Here is a 24,320-nt window from a genome sequence, read left to right as displayed (position 1 = left end):
TTATTTCTCCATAAAACTGGGGAAACTTGTTTTTAAAGACCATTTAGTAAAGTGGAATTCATAATACAATGTTAAATTACTAAAGATTTTATATACATCTAGCAAAAACACTAAAAGAACATGTATTAGATATTTATGGTAGCTACTCCAGAAGGCAAATTATGGGTTAGATTTTTTTTCAAGATTTTGTTTATTTATTTGAGAGATAGAGAGAGAGCAAGAAATAGAACACACACCAAAAAAAAAAAAAAAAAAAAGAGAGAGAGAGAGATAGAACACAAGCAGGAGGGAGAAGGAGAAGCAGGCTCCCCAACACAGAGCTCCATCCCAGCACCCAGGATCTTGATCTGAGCCCAATGTAAACATTTAACCAACTGAACCACCCAGGTGCCCCAGATTATGGGTGGTTTTTATATTTTCTTCACAGTTTTCTTCATTTTCAATTTTTTAGGAATATATAATAAGAGAAAATAGTATTTCCATCATGTTTCTAAAGATTACATGGTATTATAGGAAAATGTTCTCAATATATTAAGAAGAAAAGAGGATAAAAAATGGTATGTGCACTATGATTCCAATTTTTATAAATTCTGTAGTTTTTTTTAGAATGAACATGAAATTTATAATCAGAAAAATTAGACTTTAATCTTGACTCTGTCAAAGAACTATATAGACAGCATGTAAGTGTTCCATTTATTTTGTCTTCTAAGAAATTTGTATTTATGAAAGAAAAATAAGGCAGAAGATGGAGAATGCATGTTGTGCCATGTCAGGTAGTATGTGATATCATTTTTGGTTTTAGAAATTATGTATTTGTTCATCTGCATAGACACAGAAAACACTTATAAGAAGTATGTTAAATGTACACTTTAGACTAAATATTGGTAATATAAATTGAAGAAAATGGGATCAGAGAGCTAGTGAAATTCTCTGATTTCAAGTTTTATTTTATATTTCTATGTATGATCTGAATTTTTCATAATAAGCCTTATGAGGAATGAATACATAATGTTTTAATTAATAGACTTTTTTAATGAAGTATTGGGTTTACAGAAAAAGTAAGGGTAAAGTACAGAGAGTTTCCATATAATACATAATTTTTTAAAAAACCCGAAATTTGTTACACAAAGCAGAGTCAACAGAGTTTGACTTGTGTCCAAAATGGATACCAGTGGTCCATACCAATCTCCATTAGAATGTTGCCCCTCCCACCATGAGGGGGGATTTACTTCTCCTCCCTTGAATCTGAGCTGGCATTATGACTTGCTTCACCCAAGATACTGTGACCCAAATGATCTACCATTTATAAGCACAACGATGCTTACACCTATGTGTAAAAGTCATGCATGGCGCTTACCTAAATCTTTGGTAAGAACATGCATTGCCTTTTTATTTAGAAAAATCATTACAAAAAGAAAACAGATTTGTTATTAAAAATGAATATTTTTAAGTCTAGAAAGGAGATGAGAGTCTCCACCATTTTTTAAAACCACTCTTCAGCTCTTCAGACTTAATCACTCTTAGAGGTTCCACTTTTACTAAACACACAGAAGGGAAAATTAAGGAAAATACAAGGACATCACAGAGAAGAGTGAAAAGAACTTCATCTATAAAACTGTTTTGGAGGGCCTGGGTGGCTCCTTCAGTTAAGGGTCTGCCTTCAGCTCAGGTCATGATCTCAGGATCCTGAGATCAAGCCCCACCTTGGGCTCCCTGATAAGCAGGGAGCCTGCTTCTCCCTCTCCCTCTGTCCCTTCCCACTCCAACCCTCCACACCCAGCTCGTGTGCTCTCTAGCTTTACTCTATCTCCCAAATAAACAAACAAAATCTTTAAAAGTAAGTAAGTAAGTAAGTAAATAAATAAATAATAAATCTTTTCCTGAGGGGGAGCCTCAGGGCTCAGTTGGTTCAGTGCCCAACTCTTGATTTTCACTCACGGGGAGTATACTTTAAGATTCTCTCCCTCTGCCCCTCCCCATGCTCAAGTTTTTTTTAAAAAAGATCTTTTAAAAAACAATGTCAGCGCCTGGGTGGCTCAGTTGGTTAAGCAATTGCCTTTGGCTCAGTCATGATCCTGGAGTCCTAGGATCGAGTCCCACATCTGGCTCCTGACCCTTTCCCCTCTCATGCTCTCTCTCATTCTCTCTCAGATGAATAAATAAAATCTTAAAATTAAAAAAAAAAAAATGCCCCCAATCCATGGAAGTGCCTATTGAGAGCCAACATCCACGGTTCTCTCTTATTGTGCATACCTTGCAAGCAGAGACACAGTCTTTCTCCCAGACTGTGTTTTCAAGAATATTTGCATAGCAAATAGTCTTGGAAGAGAAAAACAAGGTCTCACTCTAGAGGGAAGCACAGACTTGCATACTTCCCATTATAAAAGATTTGGGTTCCCTAAACTCGGGGGTCCTCTCTCAGAACCCAACTCACTGCATATAGCATTTCGTCTGATTGTCTTCACATAACCTGACAGGAAATTAGTGTTCCAAGAACCAATAAAAAATGAGAACACTGCGAATTACTACTGCTTCCCCTGTGTCTGATCCAGGAATCGTGTGTCCTCTGCGGACATCTGTGCAGGCTTGTTAGCTTGACATCATGGGTCTTGGTGCATATTTTCACAAACATGTTTCTTAAGCCATTTTAAATGTAGTGGATTTTCTCACCTACCTCACTCCAACTACTGACCTATCAATCAACTGCTGGAGCATCTACTTTTACCCTGCTATGAATCTTCTCCAGTTATAAGTGACAGAGACAATCACCCCTGTTCTCATCAATCCTACAGTGTTCCAAAAACATAGACACACATTCTTTCCCTTCTGAAGGAGACAAAACATTTGCCCTCTGCAAAGAGCATGATATCTTCAGGGAGAAAATTTAGTGCGGCCAATTTCAAAGAGAGTGAGAAAGTAAGCACGTACAAAATGGTACAGCAAAGCACATCTGGCAAAAGCATCTGTAGAAAGGGGAAAATGGAATAGGAAAACGCTCCTATATTCTAAGGTTGGGGGTCTCAGATGTAAACAATCTATCTCCCCTCCCCAAGCCTAAGAATGGAAATGCTAAACTTGATTAATCCAGAAAGGAAAATCCATCTGCCCCCCAGACTATGGACAACTGTGCTGTGTGAGTGGACTGTGTTTCCAGGCTTACTGGCAGGCAACTCAAAGCGGGACCTTCGGGGATTTGTCCTGTGTTATCTTCCATCTGGAAATAAAGCTGACGTGATTTGCAGAGTAATGCTCTTGGAGATCAAGGAGATGGTCTTAGGCTGAAGCCCAAGAGGACAGTCAGCTAGGAAAAAAGAATTATTGGCAGGGACAGTAAGCCCGGACATCCTGCCTAGAAGTCACTGCATTTCTGTCAAAGTCTTTACAGTTGGGATTGATTCTTGCAAGCTGGGGTGAAGACTGCTTGAAGGTGCAGGCAACAAAGTGACCTCTCTGAGTGCTTTGGAAGGTAGAAAGGTGACAAAGAAGAAGATACCTGAACTTACCCAATGGTCGGGCTGATGTTGTGGTCAAAATGATCCTGAACAAATCGGCACACGATGCTGGATTTCCCAACCCCGGTATCCTGGAAAAGAATAAGGACACAGCCATGAAGACCAAGGGTATCAGTTCTGACCTAGTATAAATGTAGAACCAGAGGACAGGAGAGGTTATTTCTCATTGGTGGGAGTAGGAGAAGAGGATATTTTCTTCTATCTCTCACTAGTATTTTCTAAAAGGAAATTGTTTTTGCTTTTGTAGAAAGAAAGAAGTATGGAAAAAATAAGCTTTAGAAACATGGCCCACATCTATACAATAATTAACCTAGAATTCACATGTTCACAATATATGTATCTCCAAAAATTTGAAAAAAATTTTTAAAAGGGTCTAGAGGAGAAATATGGTAAGGCATGGCATTGCTTTGGTAGAGATAGACCTGGTTTTGTGCAAAACCATAGCTCCCAAAAACTACATAATCTATTTTTGTAGGTATCACCCTGTAAGACATATGAGTTCTAATTTCTGCATTTCTAACATTTGTTCTTCAGAATCTAACGGGAGCATGGTAAACTCCAGGTCTGCGTATATAGAAAGGTCTCATCTCAATGCTCTCTCTTTTAAATAATTCTTTAAAGCTGATTAGGACAGAGGTCCATTATACGTCGGAAATCGAATACATGCATTTTTATCCACTCCCTCCAATCATCTTTGTCAAATGGCTTAAGGAACAAAAGACACAAATTCACAAGGTCAGACATTTAGGAGACGAGACACCAGACAAGTGATGTCAATGAAAAGCATGTGGTCTAGTGGTCACTGAGAAAGAAGAAGTTGGAAACTTATGGGCCACCAGGGAGGAGAGCCACTGAGAAAGAAGACAAGTCGTGTCACAGAATCTACCCTAAACATATTAAGAATTGGAAGACAAGGCTGAAAGCAGCAGTAACAGTTGAAATTCTGCACAAAAACACACCCTTGGTGTTCCTGGCCACAAAACCAGAGGACGGACTCTCCTGCCTTCCAGGAGGAGGTGGAAGCTGAGCCTCCAGGAAACCTGTATCAGACAGGGCCAGGCTTGGGGCCTTGAGATGCTGCTCAGGGAACCCCATGTGACCCCATTGCCCCATGTGAAGCCAGGCAGAAGGAGTGGGGAGTCCCCTCTGGGTAGAGGGGAAATCCTGCAGATTCTGATATGTGGAGTCCCCCAACAAAAAGCCATCATGCACCAGTCTACAAGCCCCAGTGCTAACAGACCTTTCAGGACACATTTTAATCTATCAAAAATACACGCTCAGCTAAGAAATGCCACATGTTTATACCCACACACACACAAGAGCAGGATGCTATTTTAGAAGACTATTCAGAGAATAAGATTGACCTTAGAAATTAAAAATATGATGGTAGAAATGGAAATTTCAAAGGAAGAGCTGTAAGATAAAGTCAGGAGACTTCCCAGGAAGTAGAAGATACTAGAACAAAGCAGCTGGTCTCAGTTGCCAGTCACTGCTCTTCCAAGAGGGGCGGTTGGGCAAGGAGGCATACGATTCACAGACAATTGAGACACAGAGACGTCCTCCTATACATATGTTTATCAGAAGGGATCAGGGTGATGTTCTGAGATCTATATGTAAACGGGAAACAAGACATAGTTAGCCCAAGAAGAAAATAGTAGTGATGTGGTTATCTTCTTTTAAAGGTGTCTGAAAGCCTAAAGGTCAAGGAAGAAATGTTGAAGAAGAGAGATGTGCTTTTCTTTACACTGAAATACAAAATTAGACTTGAAATGCCAACTGGAAATCGGAATTATTTTTACTCCTTCCCGTCTCCTGTGCTTAGAGGACAGTTCCCACAAACATGAAGCAAGAGGGGCCCTGGCTGGTGACATTCGTCAGAACGTCACTCTCCAGAAGGTCTCCTATCCCAGGGCAAGTGGCCTTCACTGGTTGTGAGCCATAATGAAACAAAAGCACCAAAGACCATTTATCTGCAGAGCGCACATCGATGTGAGGAGTACAAGGAGATGGCAACAGAATTAAAACACCAGCTCTCGGATTCCAGATCAATATGCGGCTGTTATTTCCTAGCCGAACCTTCAGGATGGATTCCGGCTAATGTGCCTCACATTTCCCCCCAACCCCACAAGTTGGTTCTTCTAATCTCAGTTGCTTTGAACTCCCTCTGCCCCATGGCCCCACGGATAGGTGGCTCTTGTCACCCTCTAGTCCACGCAACCCCCAGAGACCCTGAAACCACAGGACGGCGCTGCCCTACTCTTGAAGAGAAAGAAAACACGCTCTTCTTGCAAAGAGAGCTGCTCTCTGCAAACGGTTCCAGTGCGCAGGGCGGGGACCCATTTGTACTTTTATACATTTTTATGTCACTGAGCTCATAGCGTGCAACTCCTCCCATAGAAGTCTCAAGTTCATTTTCCCACAACAAATGCTAAACGATTCATCTTTGCCGCTTGTGCACCCCCAGAAGCCAATCCTGAGAGGGGGAGGGAGGGCAGATGCGAGTGCCTGTCTCGTCCATCCCTGGGGCCTCTCATCCCCAGTATAGGAATGAATGCTCTCTCTCGGGCTGACCACTGGGCCAACAGGCGGTCAGCAAGCCCTGCCCTCCCTGTGCCCGGAGTGGGCAAACCCAGACCGGCAGGATGTTAGAGCCCCCCACTTCCACAGCTGGGAGAGGCGCCTGGAGAAGGGGGTACCACACTCACAGGCGGGCTGGGTCGTTTGCTCAGGGCTTGGCAGACAAATCCACACCTCCCGAGTTTTGTCCCTTCTGGGCCCCCTTTAGTGTCCTTTCAGCTTGCACCCAGGCTCCCCTTGCTTCCAAGCTGAGAAAATCAGCCCTCTGGAACCACACTAGCCCCCAGAGGTCCTTCCCCTGTAGGCACCATGGCTCTTAACTCTCTGTGAGTGAGGGGCCCCTGGGGTACAGGCTTTGGCGAGACCATGTGACTCATGATGAGGCCTCTGCTCTAGGAAGCACATTCTGGGTCTCTCCTTTCATCCCACGCAAGGACTCTGCTCTGAACACCAGCTCCAGATCCCCAAAACAACCCAACACAACCTGGAAGGCCCACCCTCAAAATGCCCTTGAGAATGAAAAATTCAAAAGCCATCTGGAAACGATTCCTTTCAACTCATCATCTTCCACAGATAACTCGGGCTTAAAATACCAGCTTTTCTGAATAGTTAAGGCAGCCTACTCAAATTTAGACTGAACAATTCATCCCTTCAGCCAAACTATGCTCCGTGTTTCTTTTCTTTTTACATTTCCCTTCTCGAAGTTTCTTTTTCTCTGTCATCAATGTGACAGGAAAAAAAGAAAATAGAAAAAAAAAGGAAAGGCAAAATTTAAGTCTGTCTCAGAAAACACAATATTCTCAACAAAGAACTGTTTCAAATTACCTTCTGTGGCCCATGGCTTTGCGCGATTCCAGAAATAACCTTAGGGGGCGACTGCAGTTCCCCCGCTGGCCACCAGGGGAAGGCCCTGCTCTAGGATTGTGAGGGAGCCTGCCTCTGGGAGACAAGGCGCTTTTCCTGACTCTCCCGCCTTTTTGAGTTCGTGAGTTCCTCTTCCTGCAGGAACCCCGTTCACCCTGTGACACATACCCAAGAGGGAAGCGCCACTGAGTCAGGCCTCAAGCACGCAAAAACATACAGGGTTAAATCAGGAAAAGCTGAAAGCCCGACTGAGTGAAGAAAGTCGACTGTGAGGAAAGAGAGGACAAGGTGGGGGAGGCCGCAGCTGCCCACTGTTCTCTAAAAGGCAATTTTATTTTTAGTGGGCTTACAGGGACGGAAGGAAACTCCTCTCTGCCGATATTTTTCCGTTTCACAAGATTATGAGACTTTCAGAGTCCATCTTGTCCAGGCTCCTAGTTTTTCAAAAGAGGAAGCTATGGGACTTCCTCAGGGTCACACAGCTGGCTGGTCGAGTCAGAACCTAATTTTCTGACTTCCGGTGAGATCCTCTTAAGGTGCTCGCCAGGTTAAATCAATCTCCTTGCCAAATGTAAATTTCTTCCCCCCAAAAGTCCGTCTTCTAGAACTCCCAAGGAGTATTTGTATTCCTGGATCACTGCCTTCCATTGTAGCATCCTGTGTCCTTGAAAGAGATCTGCTGGGGTATTGCCTGTAATGAAAGGCAGACATACTACCAGCTACTGGAAAGGGACTAGAATAAAACAAATTCTGATTCCACAAACCAGGAAGAAAGTTCAGTAGAATCATCCCTGGGGGGTAATCAATGTGTTATTGTATTCTCATTTGTGTGGTTGGTATCAAACCCACGCTGAGGCCCAGCGATCGGTTCCATCTACTCACAGGAAAATGGATGCCTTCAGTGATATGCCTTCCATATAAGTCACTATCTGGGGCTAAGAACGCAATCCTCTGAGAACCACCACTTACTCTGACATGACAATATCTGCTATTTGAACGGTCACATTTATTAATCACGTGTAAATCTGTGATTATGAAATCACAAACCGCAGACTTGCAGCTGCTATCCTCAAACACAAGGCATCCCTTGGTTCCCTCGTGGACACTGTGACGGGCTTCAGGGAGGTGCTCCTACCTCTCAACATAAAGAACGACAGGTCCTAGGCAAATATACCACCCCTACCTCACCTGTTTTCATGGAAGACATCACTCATCAGTTGAGAATATAAACCTTTGCAATTCAGCTCTGCAGACAGTCGGTATGACTCAAGCATTGTGTGTTCCCAGAACAAATGACCATCCTTTACCACTGCCTTACTCTTCCCAACAGTCAACATGCTTCTACCATCTCCTCCTCTCGAAACTCACAGAGCACATTATAAGCCAAAGTGCTTCCTGTGGAAAGGAAATGACAAGCTAGACCAAGAATCACAGACTCAGGAATTCCATTCCTAGGAATGTAGTTAAAAGAAGAAAAAAAAATAATAAGCACAAAAGTTCATGGAAGTATTATTTACAGAAATCAGAAATGGCCCCCCAAAACCACTATAAATTAAATAACTTGTGGCACAGACAGGAATCTCTTAAGCTTCAATTTCATGCCAATCAAAATGTCAAAGAAGCAGAAGATGATTTGCCCATCATGTGAACTATGGAAATGATCATTTCAGCATCTGTCTCTGGTCTAGGAATCTGAGACAACCCACATGACAAGAGGTTTTTTCCAGGCATCCACTAATTTGAGTGTTTAGACTTATGCACTTCTGAAAAGTCTTAAGTGCTTACACATTGATAAGGAGTTAAGTTAGGAATTTAGGAGGACCGTGGAGACCAGCCAGATTTTATGGATGGAGGAAAACAATAAAGAGAGACACTGGCAGAACCATGGGATGGTGAATGGCTTGATCTTTGAACCCCAAAGTACAGAAAGCTGAGAACACTGCAGAGTCTGACCCAGTGGAGTAAAGGTCTCTTCAAGGACACTGGACATGCCCTTCCGCATGCACGAGATGGCCTTGTGGAGATAACAGCAGGCACAGGTGAAGAGCAGTGACTAGTGATTTGGGACAGTGTTGTGTGTGCCTGCTTATTAGTTCCACTTGGGAGTAGATGGGGAAGAAACGTCTAGAGGAAGTGTGTCCTGCTGTTGAAGAGATGAGGTCATGGAAGAGATGATTTCTGTTTCCTGTGGCTATAGGGTGCCTGGGTCAGGGCCTCACCACCGCGCCCTGTGTCAGCTGGCCAGGTCTCCGCCACCCCGGCAAGGACTCCTCAATGGCACCACCTGTCCTTCCCCAAACCCTGGAACCACCCAGAAGAGAAAGCAGAACAGTAGTGACCTAAATGAATACATTCTGTCAAGCATATTCCAATCCTAGAAGCTCTGCAGCCTGCACCTAATTCGGAAGAAACCCCACAGAAAGGTGGCACAAATTCCATATTAACCCACCAAGTATCTTCTTTTTAAAGCTTTGGCTAAGGGGGAGAAGATATACACCCCCATTCCACTCCTTGGCTTGGAATTTATGACAAAGCAACGGGCAGAATATTCCAATCACACAGTCGAGCCGTTGCTTCTGAGGGACCTCAATTGGCCAGACTAAGGAATCAAGGTCAAAACACCGCAAGTCACCCCCCAGAGCTGCCAGTAAGCTCCGTGGAGAACTCCCAGCATCACCTCGGTTCTGTCTTTGCAACACCCTTTCCACAGGGGAACTGAAGTACTTTGTTCCTGGATGACATTTAAAGGCTTATTGGAATTACAGACTTAATGGGCCTGTTTACCCCTGAGCCCAAAATATCTTTGGCACTGAAATGAAAAGGGTTCGATATTTACAAATCACAGTTACCACTACCAAAAAAAAAATAATAATAATAAGTGCCGTGAAAGCAAAAAACATGATTAAATTTGAATCTATGATGTGTTTGTTTTATTATCACGCATTCTACAAAATTTCCTTCGGTGGGGTGAGACCACTGTCCAAACAGAATAAATTTCAGCCTTCACGCTCCGTTCTGGGAAAAATTTGAACTAGCAAGGCAAGAAAATCCAACTGTAGACATCTCACTGTATTTAGGAAAGCACGCCACAAAATTATTTGAGGAAAATCCAATATAAATTAAAAGCCCCTGAGCATTCCCACAGACAACTTTGCTGTGCCTTTGTCATGGTTATTTTGAAACATGTCAATGGTGTGCATTAAAACAAATGTCTCAAAATCAATTTACAAAGGGAACCTAACTACGTATGTGACAAAAGGAAACTGAATTGTCTCATATTGAAAAAGGTGGGTTCTGCACCGAGTCTGACAGTCACTCTTTTCTCTATCTACCTCATGGGGACAAAAATGCTTAGAGACATTTTAAGCATGTAAATAGCACAAGTGCGTTTTTAGAAAGATTTTATTTATTTACTTGAGAAAGAGAGAGAGAAGCATGAGCAGGGGGAGGGGCAGAGGGAGAAGCAGGATCCCTGCTGAGCAGGGAGCTGGACAGAACTAGGGCTTGATCCCAGGATCCCAGGATCATGACCTGAGCCAAAAGCAGACACTTAACCGACTGAGCCACCCAGGTGCCCCAACAGCATAAATGAATTCATGTATGTAAATCAATGCCCCTTGGGTAGTAATGAACAAAGCCTGTAAACATCCACAGTTCTCTAGATGTACATGAGAATAATGTGAAGTCCACATACAGAGAATAAGAGGTCATTGTTTGGAGTGCAAAAGGTGACCAAGAAATATATAAAAATATCCCCCAGGGTAGAAAGAAATAAGCAGAAATGAGGAGCGGGAAAGCCACAAGAAGGAGATAATTAAATGGCTCCAAAGGGAACAGAAACACATGTATTCACTTACTCTCTCTCACTGAGTCCTCACAACAGCCCTTTGTAAAGCAGAGGACAGAAGGCATTGTCCACAGTTCCCATGTAAGGAAACCATGGTCTATGGTCCTAAAACTAGTAAAAGCATCATCAAGGTTCAGACATCCCCTTCCTCACACCCAGGGCTCTATTCACCAGCCAAACCAACTCTCTCCAGAAGACATGCCTCCATCCTCATCCACTGCCTGTTCCGTCAGGAATATGCAAGGATGGGAGATGAGAAAATTAAGCCCAATTCCTGCAGTCAGGACACTTAGGCTCAGACCTAAACTTCACAACCGAATCAAAGACAGGAGGTTAGAGTGATCGCACCGAGCTCATTGTTCAGAAAATGGCCGATACATCAGATGCACGACCAATGGCCATCTTCCAACAACGCATTTGCTGGCTCATCATTTGAAATTCAGAGAGCATTTTTCTGTTTAAATAATTCTGTAAATAAATAATGATTATTTCCCAAACTTGCCACTGAACTATATAGCACTCTACTTTGGAGGAATCTGATCTCTGTTTATATCTAGAGGGTAACTTGCTGTTTCCATGGGAAAACTTACTCTAATTTCCAACTGGGGATTGTAGCCAGTGAGAACCAGATGCTCAGGCTTTCAGTGCAAGCAGAACACCCTGGGAGACTAAAGAGATCTTTGTTGAACAAATGGTCTAGCAGATTTGGACTCCGGCAATATTGCCAATAGCACAAATCTTCCATAGGAACAGAATCGAGCAAAATAGTAATATGGACAATAAGAAAAGCTGACATTTACTGAGCACATAAAAAGGTCCAGGCACCAAGGTAGGCATTCCCTATGGAAGTATCCGTTATTATCTCTCTGAGTATTGCTTCTGCTCTGTTCTCTCTTCTCTCCTTCTGGGATGCTAGATATGCTCATACTCAACTTTTTCACCTTTTTCTATATACCTCTTATATTCTTTTCTCTATTTTCCATATTTCTCTATTTTCCATATTCAATATCAGTTTGGAGATCTTCTGATCTAATTTCTAGTTCTTTGTACCCATGTATGTAACCTGATAGTAATCCCATTTATTGATCAGTTATTGTATTTTTTGTCATAAAATTTTCCTTTTTTAGTTTTCAGTTGCTTGCTAAATCTTGGGATTGTGATTTTATTTCCTTGAAAATATTAAACATATTTATATTTTACATATTTTAAAGTCCACATCTGATCATTCCTTTATCCACGTCCTCTGTAGGTCTGTTTCTATTGTCTGTGGAAATGTTAAACGGCCTTTTCTCCTCCTATCTCCGGTCACATTGGATTAAACCTTAGCATCCTCCCGTTATAGGAAAGAATTGCAGGAACCAGAATAAGGTAAGGACGTGGGTGTTGAGGCTAAGACTCCACCCAGGATCTTCTATGATTCTTAGGCAAGTGTTTAATTTTTTTTTAAGATTTTATTTATCTGACAGAGAGAGAGATCACAAGTAGACAGAGCAGCAGGCAGAGAGGGGAAAGCAGGCTCCATGCCGAGCAGAAAGCCTGATACGGGGCTCGATCCCAGGACCCTGAGATCATGACCTGAGCCGACGGCAGAGGCTTAACCCACTGAGCCACCCAGGCACCCCTTAGGTAAGTGTTTAAAAAGAAGAGATGGTCATGCTTCTGGGACATCATCCAACCCCAAAGAAACCAATGCTAGGAAGAAAATATTTATGATATTTAAAACTGCCATCCACTTTCTACTGTTGTTAAATTTGTCTCTCGCTCTTCCAGGGTTGGCAGATCTAGTGGATTCTGAAGTTTAGACATCTTTCAGGCACGGATGTTCTGGTCCCAGTGGTGGAGTGCAGTGCCTGTTGGAGTCTCAGGGAAGCCAAAGACATGGCCGTAGTGGAGATGAGGAAAGAAGAGTACCAGGGCCTCCGTCCCTCTACTTCCCCAGCTCCTAAAGCAGTCCTCTCGGTCACCATCTCTCCTCCTGCCTTACTTCGCAGATAAGCTGAAGAAGGAAGACACTCTCAAAGAGGAAGGGCAGTTCCCTAGTTCCTTTACTTTTGTTATTCTTATAACAGTCCCCCTGCTTCTTGGCATATCTCAGAGAGCAGTTTGTCCTCGTGTACAAACTCTGGGCAGCTAAGCAGAAATTTCAGTTTATCTAATGAATCTTAGAAGGTGTGACCTTAACCACTTAAATTAAAAAAAAAAAAAGTTAACACAATCTTTTACTTAAATTGTACTTCCTGCCCAAGGAGCCAACTGTCTCTTGTCCACCTTTCTTTCCTCATAAGCGACCTATATGTGGGCTCTCAGGTGGGCAAGACAGTCACTGGACAAATGACAATGACATAGGCTCCCCTCTTCATAGAGGGACAATACACTGATCTCATGAAATACTTGGGCTACACAGGCACCAAGCACCAAACATCAGATTTTATTATATTCTGGAATTTTTCTGAACAAAACACTCAATATTTGCTGTTCCTGATTTGCAGAGCTCACAAATAAAGATAAGTAATGGTCATAATTGTAGTAGCCAGCTTCTAAAATCGTTCCCAATGATCTCCATCCCCCCTCTTTTGCCCCCATATTTGGTTCCCTGTATGTGGTCTGGACCTAATGATTTGCTTTGAAAAAACAAAATATGAAAAAAAAAAAAAAAAAGACAGTCATTCCTGGGGTTAGGTTACAAAAATTGCCCTCTTTCTGACACTCCTGAGGAAGCAAGCCACCACGCCTGGAGGGACCATGACACAGGAACTGAAAGAGGATTGAGCCCACAGCAGCTGCCAAAGCCTCAGAGCAGGTCTGCAGGGGGTCTCGGTGCCAGGAACCACCAACGGAGCTTGGAAGAAGACCCTGCCCCCATCCCATTCCAAGGTGACTACAGCCCCAGCTGAAACCTGACTGCAGCCTTCTAAGCGACCCTGAGCTGGAGGACCCATGAAACTGAGCCCAGATTCCTGACCCACAAAATGATGAGATAATCAGTGCATGCTGTCTCAAGCTGTTAAATTTTGGTGCAACTTGTTACACGGCAGTGGACAGCTAAGACAGAATTAGCAGACTGCATATATTAAGCACAGACCCTGAACCAAATTTATTTCATCCAAGCAGCAACCCTGATGAAGGAGAGCTATGCCTCCTTCACAGAGTGGGAAGTGAAAGTTGAGGGCAGGTCAGGAGTATGATAGGGTGTCTCAGACACATGATGACAGCAAAGCTACACGGGACTCACGAGGCTCTGCTCCGAAAGGAGCGATTCCGAGTCCTCCTCCAGGAGCCCAGTCTCAGGCCCGTGAGAGAGAGAAAGATACTACATGACTTTAATTGACAAAGCCTATTTTTAGCATGACTTAAGCCACAACAGTAAATCCAAAGTCAGCAAATACAGTTATGGGAGATAAAGACCTACAATGTAAAGCAATAATTCAATCTCAAGGGTAAACCGCTAGGGAAAAGATCTCAGCATGGAAAATCAGAAAGCAGAGAATGGGAGCTTTCAGAATTTGCTTTTAAGATCTCATTCTAGACATTTCAGAGTTGCTTTGAGCAACCATTCACACAGCTCCCTGTGTAGGGCTGCATTATTTTATTGAGTGCCCTTTCATGTCATTAGAAATGTTCTCCTTCATTTAGGATCATTTCCACACAGTGAGTCAGCAGGGACTCGGCACCAGTGGGTGGGGCGGGAGCTGTTTCGGTTCTTCCCCTCTTCCTCCATCCACACGCCCTCACTATTGTCCTTAGGAGCCATAACAAGACACTTGAGGGGAAGTGTAGGAATGTTCTCCTACCCAACCGTCAGACCAAGGCCTCGATGGTTGGTGCTCAAGAGTGGGAAGACCGAGGGAAAAAGGCAGTGTGAAGGACACATCCGGGGGCCTGGTTTCCTCATTTCTGGGCCTTCAGAACATGACTGTTCTGAAGAACGGCTCATTAAATCAATCCTAAATCTCTGTGGAGAAAATGTGTAATGGTAAGTCTCAGATAAAAGGCAAAGGCAAATATAGGCACAACCTCCCCTCTCCAGTCAGGGGGCTTCTCTTTCTCACACACACACACACACACACTATCTTAACAGCAGACACGTCAACACTTCAGAGCACACCAGAGCTGCAGCACCCGAAGACTGGCCAAGGAACTATGTTCTTGTCAGAATCTGATGGCCTCGTGTTATTTTCCCTACCTCTGTAACCAGGCCAAAGTCAAGTTGCAGCTCGGTGAGGGCACAGCTGTAATCTGAAAGAGTGAGCCTCTCCTCTCTGCCCAGCGCCACTTGACCCCAGCTGAGCACATTGTCTCTTCACTCCTGTCACCCTTTTGCGGCATGAGTCATGAGTGTCAAGCATCTGACACCCCCAAAATCACACATTACCTTTGTGGGTAGGTAAGCGTTTTCTGGTGAGAAGGTCCCTCATCAGATTCTCACTGATACTTATGACCTAAATATTCGTAAGTTCTGCTGAATCCATAGATGCCCCCCAACTCCCTGCCATTTTGAACACTGAGCATCTCCGTTTCAGGCTATGCCCCTCCCCTTCTCTGAATGCCTGTATTCAAGGCAACACTGGATCCAGAACGTAGAAAGAACAAAGCTACCACTGATTGTCCATCTCAAATCTGCACACTGCTTGATTTCAAGACCAGTGCTGCTTAATCTCCTACCACCTTGCTTCCTGTTCCCACCCACCCAAACAATCTGGTGATCTCTGAAGATGTTGTAAGGTGCACTGTCCTAAGGTCCCACCCCCCATGCTCGCTCCACTTTCAAAGCAGAGGTCCTACCAGTGGTGGGTCAACTGGTCAGCCCCACGGGGGCTGGATGAACCATTCACACACACACACACACACACACACACACACACACACACACAGAGTGGTGGTCAACTGGTCAACCCCACAGGGGAATGGATGAACCATTCACACAGACACACACACACACACACACACACACACACACAGAGTGCTGGTCAACTGGTCAACCCCACAGGGGAATGAATGAACCATTCACACACGCACCCACACACACACAAGCATGCATGCATGCTCACACACACAGCTTAGAACCTAGAATCAGAAAGGCCAGCCCTTATCACCTGTATGACATCAGGAAGGGAAGAAATGGTGCTTGCTGGTAAGTCCCAACAAGATCATCTGTCCCTACCCACTCCACCCGGCCCCACCCCGAACTCCTGGTCCACGGAAGAAGAGACAAGTAAACTGGAGAGTATCATATACCGTACATGGTAAGTGCTCGGATGAGGAACCAAAGGGGCATCGAACCCACATTTGAGAGCTCAGGGAAGGCTTTCTGGAGGCAGGGACATTAAGTCTGAAACCAAAAGGATGCATCGCCAGGCAAGTCAGGGAGTAGGATTGGAGAACGGAGGAAGAGAGGTGGGGGAGCTGAGTTCTAGCAACAGGAGCAGAGAAGGGAGAAAGTAAGTTTGTCCAAAAGCTGAATTTAGTGGAGGTTTGAGGGTTTTTTTCCCCCTGGAAGGCAAAGATGCCAGCAGCTCCCATGACCATGTGGATGGAGAGCCCAGGGACTAGCAGAAGCCCCTTCTGCCCCTTCCTCTGGCCTTTCCTGCCCATCCTGCTCTGACTACAACCCAGTCGGAAGCTTAAAGAAGGTCTCTAATCCAGAGGCTCTAGCGCTGTGCTTCTGATATTCTCACACATTTTTACGCAGGGGACCTGAAGAACATGTGTGCCCGTGACAAACGCACCGTACACCTGCACCCACGCATGAGTGCGTACAAACGTGCACATCGGCACACGCATGCACACATGCATCCACACCCCACACAGGCTCTGTTACACCTGTCTGCTCTGCACAGTGCTGGACCATCCTACTGGCTAAAGCAGGGATGACATTTCCCAGGATCCCTTTCTCCATAGGGTTGTGAGTTCAAACTGGCCAAAAGGGGAATTTGCCAGAAGCGGAGAATTGCTGTTGCACCACTGGAGGTCTTCAGCACACAGGTGGAAAAAGATTCCCAGCAGAGCTCACTTCTGTATCCACCTCTTCTCCTGCCTGTGGCCCCAAGGCCTCCCACCAGATGTAGGCGAGAGGCAGCAGCTGTCCACAGACAGCGAGCTGTGGGCCACTTGCTGTTGGCTGTGTCAGCTTCTCAGAGTTTCTGTGACAGCCCCTCCCGATCACCATGTTGTCACTTCTCTGCTTCGAGTGGTTTCCTCTGATTTTCAAGCTCCTTCTTCCACGTATCGGTATCAAGTGTGACAACCACCATGAATCCTTTCCACAACACAGTAGCTCTGCGTCCCTGAAGGAACACTTCAGTTAATGCCTCAGTTAACCTTTAAGTTAATGCTGACACACCCACCAGAAAGAAGTACCTGGAAACAGGTGCAGGAGAATGCAAGCAAATGTTCCACAGGCTGGAGAGAGGTCAGGCCAGCAGGAGCAACATCATGATGATGGAACCACTAGCACAAAGAGCGTCACTCCAGCAGAAGAGACCCCGGGATACTCACAGGCCAAGGACATTGTCCTAACCTCGGTAAGGAGTCCAAAATTTGTGTGAGGAAAACCAGTAAAAGCCACCCAGTTGCGGAGCTTGATGAGGACTGGAGGGAAACCCAAGGAGGAAACAAAGGCCATTTAGAAGGCTGCTCTTTCATTGGCTGCATTTTTACTGAGAACCTACTATGTGCCATCATAGGTGATGACTCACAGAGTCTATCATGTCAATGCTAAGACTCTAGAAGACCTTGGCCTGCACCCTAGGTTCAATTCTGCAGGGCAGACAGAAGAAAGAGTTCATACATCCCAAATATAGTCACCTTGAAAAGTCAGCACCCTGGGCCACCTCACTCATATGAATGAACACTCAGCGCTTCTTGGATCACCCTGCCGAGATTTGGTGTAATACAGCCACCAGTAGTGATCCCTTAATCAAGACAGTAGCTGACAGCAAGTATGATTTAATCAAACAAGATGCACACATGCTTACAGGCTGCATTAGCAGCAGCCGGGAAGATGACCGCCTGCTCACAACCAAGCCACCATCCTTATCCTATCATAGTTCCAAGAAAAGAACAGTCTGGACCCACGATGTATTAGGAAACATCCTGTACTTATGAAGTTCAAATATATCGAGTCTAGGCCTCAATTAGCACATTTGAGACAGGAAAGGCACTTGCAAGAAAGGAAGGGAGTGTGTCAGAGGAAGGGCGGTTGGCCTTTGGAGTGTGAGCAGAAACACCCCCCATCACTAGCTACTATGCTAGCCTGACTTTCTCATGGCTTAGATTCTGGTTTTGATTCATCTCACTTCCACACGTGCTTAAGAGATTTTACAAAATACAAATAAAAGTCATCGATGCGTTACTACCACCCTCACTTTGGGTCTATGCTCTTTGGAGATAAATGCTAAAACAGTATCCTTAGTTTTAAGAATGTGACCAGGAAACATGAAACTGCCTACAGCACGGCTTCCTGAAGACTCTACCGCATATAGCAGCCTCTAAGCAGAGGTCAGCAGAAACCCCCACCTCCCTACCACTGCCCAAGCTGCCAAGATCAAAGATGAGGCACCTCTGTTCTATTATCATCCAAATGAGAGAGAGTGAGTGTGTCTGCAGATAAAGACAGACACTCAGATGTGGACAAATTTCCCAGGAACAACCTGAGTGGGTGTGATGTTGATAATAAGCAGGAAAGCCATGGAAATATACTCCAAATGCAATTTGCTCTCCTGGACCGTGTCCTCAACTGCTCCCAGCCAAAGACCAGCCAAAGGTCATGAAGAAAGCAAGTAACTGCCGATCTGCCCTTCACTGCTGTGCTGGATATTAAATTGTGGAGACAACCTCAAGTCCTTAATGCTATGGTACAACCGTGATCTTAAAAAAAAATAACACCCGCAACCCCTCTGGCATGGAAAACTAATCTAAAACCTTGCCAGAGGGTAAGAAGTTCCCACCGGGGGGCGCCTGGGTGGCTCAGGTGGTGAAATGTCTGCCTTCGGCTCAGGCCACGATCACAGGGTCCTGGTATGGAGTCCCACACTGGGCTCTCTACTCAGCAGGGAGCCTTCTTCTTCCCTCCCTGTGCCTGCCACTCCCCCTACTTGTGCTCTTTCTGTGTCAAATAAATAAATAAAATCTTTAAAAAAAAAAAAAAAGAAGAAGAAGAAGTTCCCACCGACAGAGATTAATATCAAGGGCACTGAAGTGAGCCTGCCCTAAAAAGTCAGTGCTCTGGTCCAGGTAAGTGGAAATTGGCATCGCCAACAAAAATGGTGACTAAGGGAAAATTAAATGGAGGACAGTTAAAGACATCAAGGCAAAAATGGAGCTTCTGGGCTTCCAAGTTCCAAATCACAATATCAATGAGCTTTTAATAATGGTGATCCTGTTATTCATAATGACAATGAAGATAGTTGTTGACATTGTGTTAGGCTAGACTCTGTGCTGTTCCCCTGCATCATCTCATTTAATCTTCAACCCAATTCAATGAGAGCTGTGCTATTATCACCCCTCACAGTTGGGAAACAGGCTTAGCAACTGAACAGGCCCATGCCTCAGAAACCCTAGCTCTTGACCTCCATCCCAACCTACTGCCTCTTGATTTAACACCGTCTGGGTTCCCAATCCTATGACAAGCCCAGAGATGCAAACAGGTATGATGATCATTCTTCTGCTGCTCTAAGCACCCTGCATGCCTAAGTCATATCCAGCCCTGTGTCAGGCACTGGAGATTCAATAGGATATCTCTCTTTTTTTAAAAAGATTTTAATTATTTATTTGAGAGACAGAGAAAGAGAGAGAGAGAACACTAGCAGGGTAAGGGTCAGAGGGAGAAGCAGACTCCCGACTGTGCAGTGAGCCCAAGGCAGGGCTAGAGCCCAGGACTCAGGGATCATGACCTGAGCCAAAGGCAGATGCCCAACGAACTGAGCCACCCAGGTGTCCCTCAGTGGGACAGCTCTTATCTCATAAGCACACAGGTTACACAATAGGAACAAGAAATGGAGGCAGACTTCAAGGCCTTAGCAGCCCAGAAGAAGTGGGCTTTCGTCCTGAATTCATCCTCACGACACAGAGAGACAAGTAATAGTGCACCATACATGGGAACGCTCTAGGGTATGACTTCTCAGAGCCAGTGTTGAGTTCCTTGGCACCCCACAATTCCCCAAAGGCATGATGTGTAAAAATATGCCCTCTGTCAACAGCTCATGAGGAGCTAAAACAATGGCCTCTCTTTACCTTAACCTACACTCTAAAGGCTCTGTGGTTCTTAGAGCAGACTGGGATTTACTACTGAATTTGACCTTCATAGTGACTCTGCGGTCATTATTCCCATTTTATGCATATAGAACTTGAGGACTGGCATAATTCACAGTCACGCTGGAAAGGAGTAAGGCCAATTCCAGGCCTCTATGTCCTGGTAATTTCCTTCCCTATCACTAAACCGTCTTCAGGCCACATCTGAGCCCTAAGATGGCAATAAAACCTTATAGAACCTGAGCATGTGGGACCTTCAAACGCTGGGGAAGAACAAGTCCAGAGCTGAGAAACCTCAAAGTGAAGTAACAGGCAGTCTGTAACTTATAAACCAACAACTTAGGTCAACTTTGATATTAAAAAAATAATTTAATACAAATAAGAACAGACAGTGGGATAATCTCACAGCACAGGCCACCTTCCTGCTCATGATAATCTAAGCGATCAGTGCGTATTTGAACTTCATATACCAGCACTGCAATCATTGCATGCATCCTCTAATATGTGTATATTTACTTATACCCTGTGTACATGTGCTACTGTACTCAGATATTACACAACATAAGAAATGTATACAGAAACACAACTTTAAAAGAATGACATGTCCATCAGGATCTTCTCAATTCTATGCCACCAAAGCCCAGAGATCTACTGGATGCTGAAGCTGGTGAACTGATTTCACATTGCTGTTCATCAAAAAAGCCCCACTGACACCACAGAGAGATTTCTAATAACCACAAGCAAACACATGGGAAGGGAGTCTCAGAGTGTCTTTCCACACAGAGGCCAGGAGATACAAAGAGACAAAGCTTCCGGAAGCTACAACTGTGTCACGTGAGGCAGAAGCTGGGGGCGGCCATCTTTTCTCTTCCTCAGAAGGAAGAAGGAAGGAAGCACCCCGAGACAACACGCTCAGGGCTACTACTAACCGCAGGAGGTTCCTTATCTTCCTGAGGCCTTGGTACAGCAGTGGGTTACCCCATCTGAAGTTACTTACACACACACACATACACACACACACACACACACACACACACACACACACACACGGGGAAACATCGCTAAGAACTTTCCAGATAAGCCCTGGTGACCTTACATCATCACCAATCCCCTCTCCACTCGACTCCTTCACTTCTTTGTCACATCGTCACACACAGTTTTTTTACACGCACTCGCTCAAGTCAGTTTCTTGCACAAATATTATGTATTACAACCCAACCATAACTTAATAATGTGCTGCTCTATCAAAGTGGCTGGAGAATGATACATCAGAATACTGATTTCTCTTACCCAGAAAGAGTCGACACGCAGAGCCTGGAAAAGACCTCCACCGCCTGATGTCCAGCCATGCCAACAGCGAAGTCACCTGTCTCTGGCCGGAGCCTCAGGAGGGCTCACTTGGCCACATTTTAAACCTGAGCGTATTTCACCCACATTGTGGGCCACAGACATGATTGCTACGCATGTACTCAGAATCCAAGTATGAAAAGTGATGTGCCTCATCTAATTTGCCAGTGAATGTTCATTTCTATACTCTAGCTTTATGAAAATACAACCGATTGACTTTATTGAAAAGAGAGAGAAAGAGAGAAGAGGGGTGCCTGGTTGCTTCAGTCAGAAGAGCATGCAATTCTGGATCTCAAGGTCATGAGATGGAGCCCCATATTGAGAGTAGAGATTACATAAATAATTTTTTTTTAAAGAAACTTGAAAAAAAAATAAATGTGCTAGGAAAAACAGGAGTGAAGTCATCCTTTGGTTTCCATTTGGACTCTGTGCCCGTTCATGTTTTGACTCTGGGGACCAACGATACTCTGCCCCCACTTCCCCCATGGGATTGACTCTCAACCAGGCAGGAAGATTACAGCTCGAATTGAAGCAACCAGGCCAAAAGTTTACAGATAGTAATTTGCTCAGATGAGCCAAAGGAAGTATGTTTCTTCACTTAGTGGTTTGGACAACTCTGGAGATCAAGAAAGATATTTCAGACCTTCTCTGAACTCAGAGCACAAACTTCTGCTCCTTTGTGACCTAACCATATGACCTTAGCAGCTACTTCCTAACTAACTGGGTTTTCTACCTGTAAATCTGGTGCCTTTCCCACAGTGGTACAAAACAGACTCTCCCGAATGTACAATGCTGCCCAGAGTCCCTATTTCATGTGCCTGCCCTCTCCCTCAAAAAGATCAATCTACTTCAGAATGAGTTCCCAGAGTTCCTGAGACTGCCAAGCCTACACTTCTACCACAAGACAGGATCCTTTTCTGTTAAATGGATCTAAATGGCAGACTGTATCTGCGAGGGCCAAGAACGTAGGGTCAGCCAGGACACACAGACGGCAGGAGCATCCTGTCATTTTGCTGACCAAGGGAAAAAAATGAGGAGCTTGATTTTTCTATTACATTTTTTCTTGATTCTTGATCCAAACTAGCTAGCTGTGCGTGCTCCCGTAAGACAGTAGACAGTAGCAGAAAGGCTGGCGGGCGTCACGATGCTATTTTCTTCTTTCTCCACAAAAGCCAAAACATAAATCCCCAGTATTGGGGCCAACATACATCTCCAAAATGTGCCCTCGTGTATTAATGTGCCACAAATTCATAAAGCACCCCCTACTCTCCCCACTCTGACCTGATCAAGTCAAGCCAGTTTGTTGGATGAGTTAGAGGCTACATTTCGATCTGGAGCTCAGTTTGGAGACACAATGGCCTTGTAGGAAGAAAATAAAGAAATAGGCAACGGCCCACTAGCCCAAGGGTCAAGCACTTCCTCGGCCCACCCTTTTATTCTGGGGCCTAGTCATACCATCTGGGTGGGTTTCCCTGTGGTGTCCCAAATGAATAACTAGGACCTGTGCCCCCTACAGGGGAGAAGAGCACTCACTAAAGATTTCTTCTAGTACGCCCATCACACTGTAAAAATTATACACTCTCTTTTCCAGGCCAAGAAATCAAGTCCTGGTAGCCATGCTTGGGAAAAAAAATTTTGGAAATCTTTATCATAATTGGCTTACTCTTCATGGTTATTCCCCAGTTCTTTTAATAGGAGAAAGAAAACATTTCGAGAACTCCAATAAAACACAGACCCCAGGGCGCCTGGGTGGCTCAGGTCACAATCTCAGGATCCTGGGATAGAGTCCCACATCGGTATCTCTGCTCAGCAGGGAGCCTACTTCCCCCACCCCACCCCCACTGCCTGTCTCTCTGCCTACTTGTGATTGCTCTCTGTCAAATAAATAAACAAAATCTTTCAAAAAAAGAAAACACAGACCCCCAAGAGGTCATGGCCTGGAGGGTGAGATAGCAGTGCACATTTCAGAGAACAGTCTGACAAATGGGGAACAGAAAACAATCAAGGAGTAGAATGCATGAAAGCTGTAAATGATGATAAAACCCAGTTCCCAGGATCCTAGGATCAAATCCCACATCAGGCTCCTTGCTCAGCAGGGAGTCTGCCTCTCTCTCTCTGCCTACTGTTTCCTCTGCTGGTGCTCTCTCTCTGACAAATAAATAAATATAATCTTAAAAAAAAAACACAAGAACATAGAGAAACCTTCCTTTTTCATTCTGTACCTTCCTGTGTCACTTGAATTTCATAATTCTATACAAAGTATTCTTTGTATATATTTTAAATAGGAACAGATATAATCTCGGTGGAGGGATTAGGGTATCTATTTTGTATTCTTCCTTAAACGTTGCTTTTGTTGTTGTTAAGATGTTTTAATTATTTATTTTTGCAAAGGAGAGAGAGAGCGTGAGGGCTCATGTGCACAAGTGGGGTGGGGAAGCAGACGCCATGCCAAGCAGGGAGTGCAATGCGGACTGAATCCCAGGACCCCAAGATCATGACCTGAGCCACCCAGGTGGCCTCCTTAAAATTTTCTTAATAAACATAACATTTTACACTAACATTTCTCCCCATCTTCCTGTCTCACCCTCCACCTTCACATGTTCAAACCTTAAAGTGATCATCACCTAAGTCGCAGATTCTTGACTCTATGAGATATGCCATGAGTAATCTGTAACGAAGCTGGTAAAGTGGGATTACAGGAAACTCACTGGAAATTGCACACATAATCCTGAGAACCCCTGGGAGGGTGCTTCCTATCTCAATGCCATTGGCCAGAGGTGTCCTTTGTGTTTTGGGTGGGAAGATATTAATACTGCCAATGTAAACCCTCTTCCTCTTGGGAACTAATTCCTCACATTTAAACTATATCGAACATGTAAATTATCTACCCTCGTCTTTTCCAGTGGCAGTTGTTGTTGAGGTAG

General features: G+C 44.5%; 1 protein-coding gene across 1 annotated transcript in view; it reads right to left on the bottom strand.

Moving 5' to 3' along the window:
* Nucleotides 1-24,320, bottom strand: part of RAB31 (RAB31, member RAS oncogene family) — a 128,791-nt gene that overhangs the window by 69,558 nt on the left and 34,913 nt on the right. Inside the window, exon 2 of the mRNA XM_059138939.1 lies at nt 3,504-3,583. Coding sequence (XP_058994922.1) covers nt 3,504-3,583 — 80 coding nt within the window. The remainder of the gene's footprint in view (nt 1-3,503; nt 3,584-24,320) is intronic.

The sequence above is a fragment of the Mustela lutreola genome, chromosome 11 (assembly GCF_030435805.1).
Source record: "Mustela lutreola isolate mMusLut2 chromosome 11, mMusLut2.pri, whole genome shotgun sequence".
Taxonomy (NCBI): domain Eukaryota; kingdom Metazoa; phylum Chordata; class Mammalia; order Carnivora; family Mustelidae; genus Mustela; species Mustela lutreola.
This window is presented reverse-complemented; position numbering and strand designations above follow the sequence as displayed.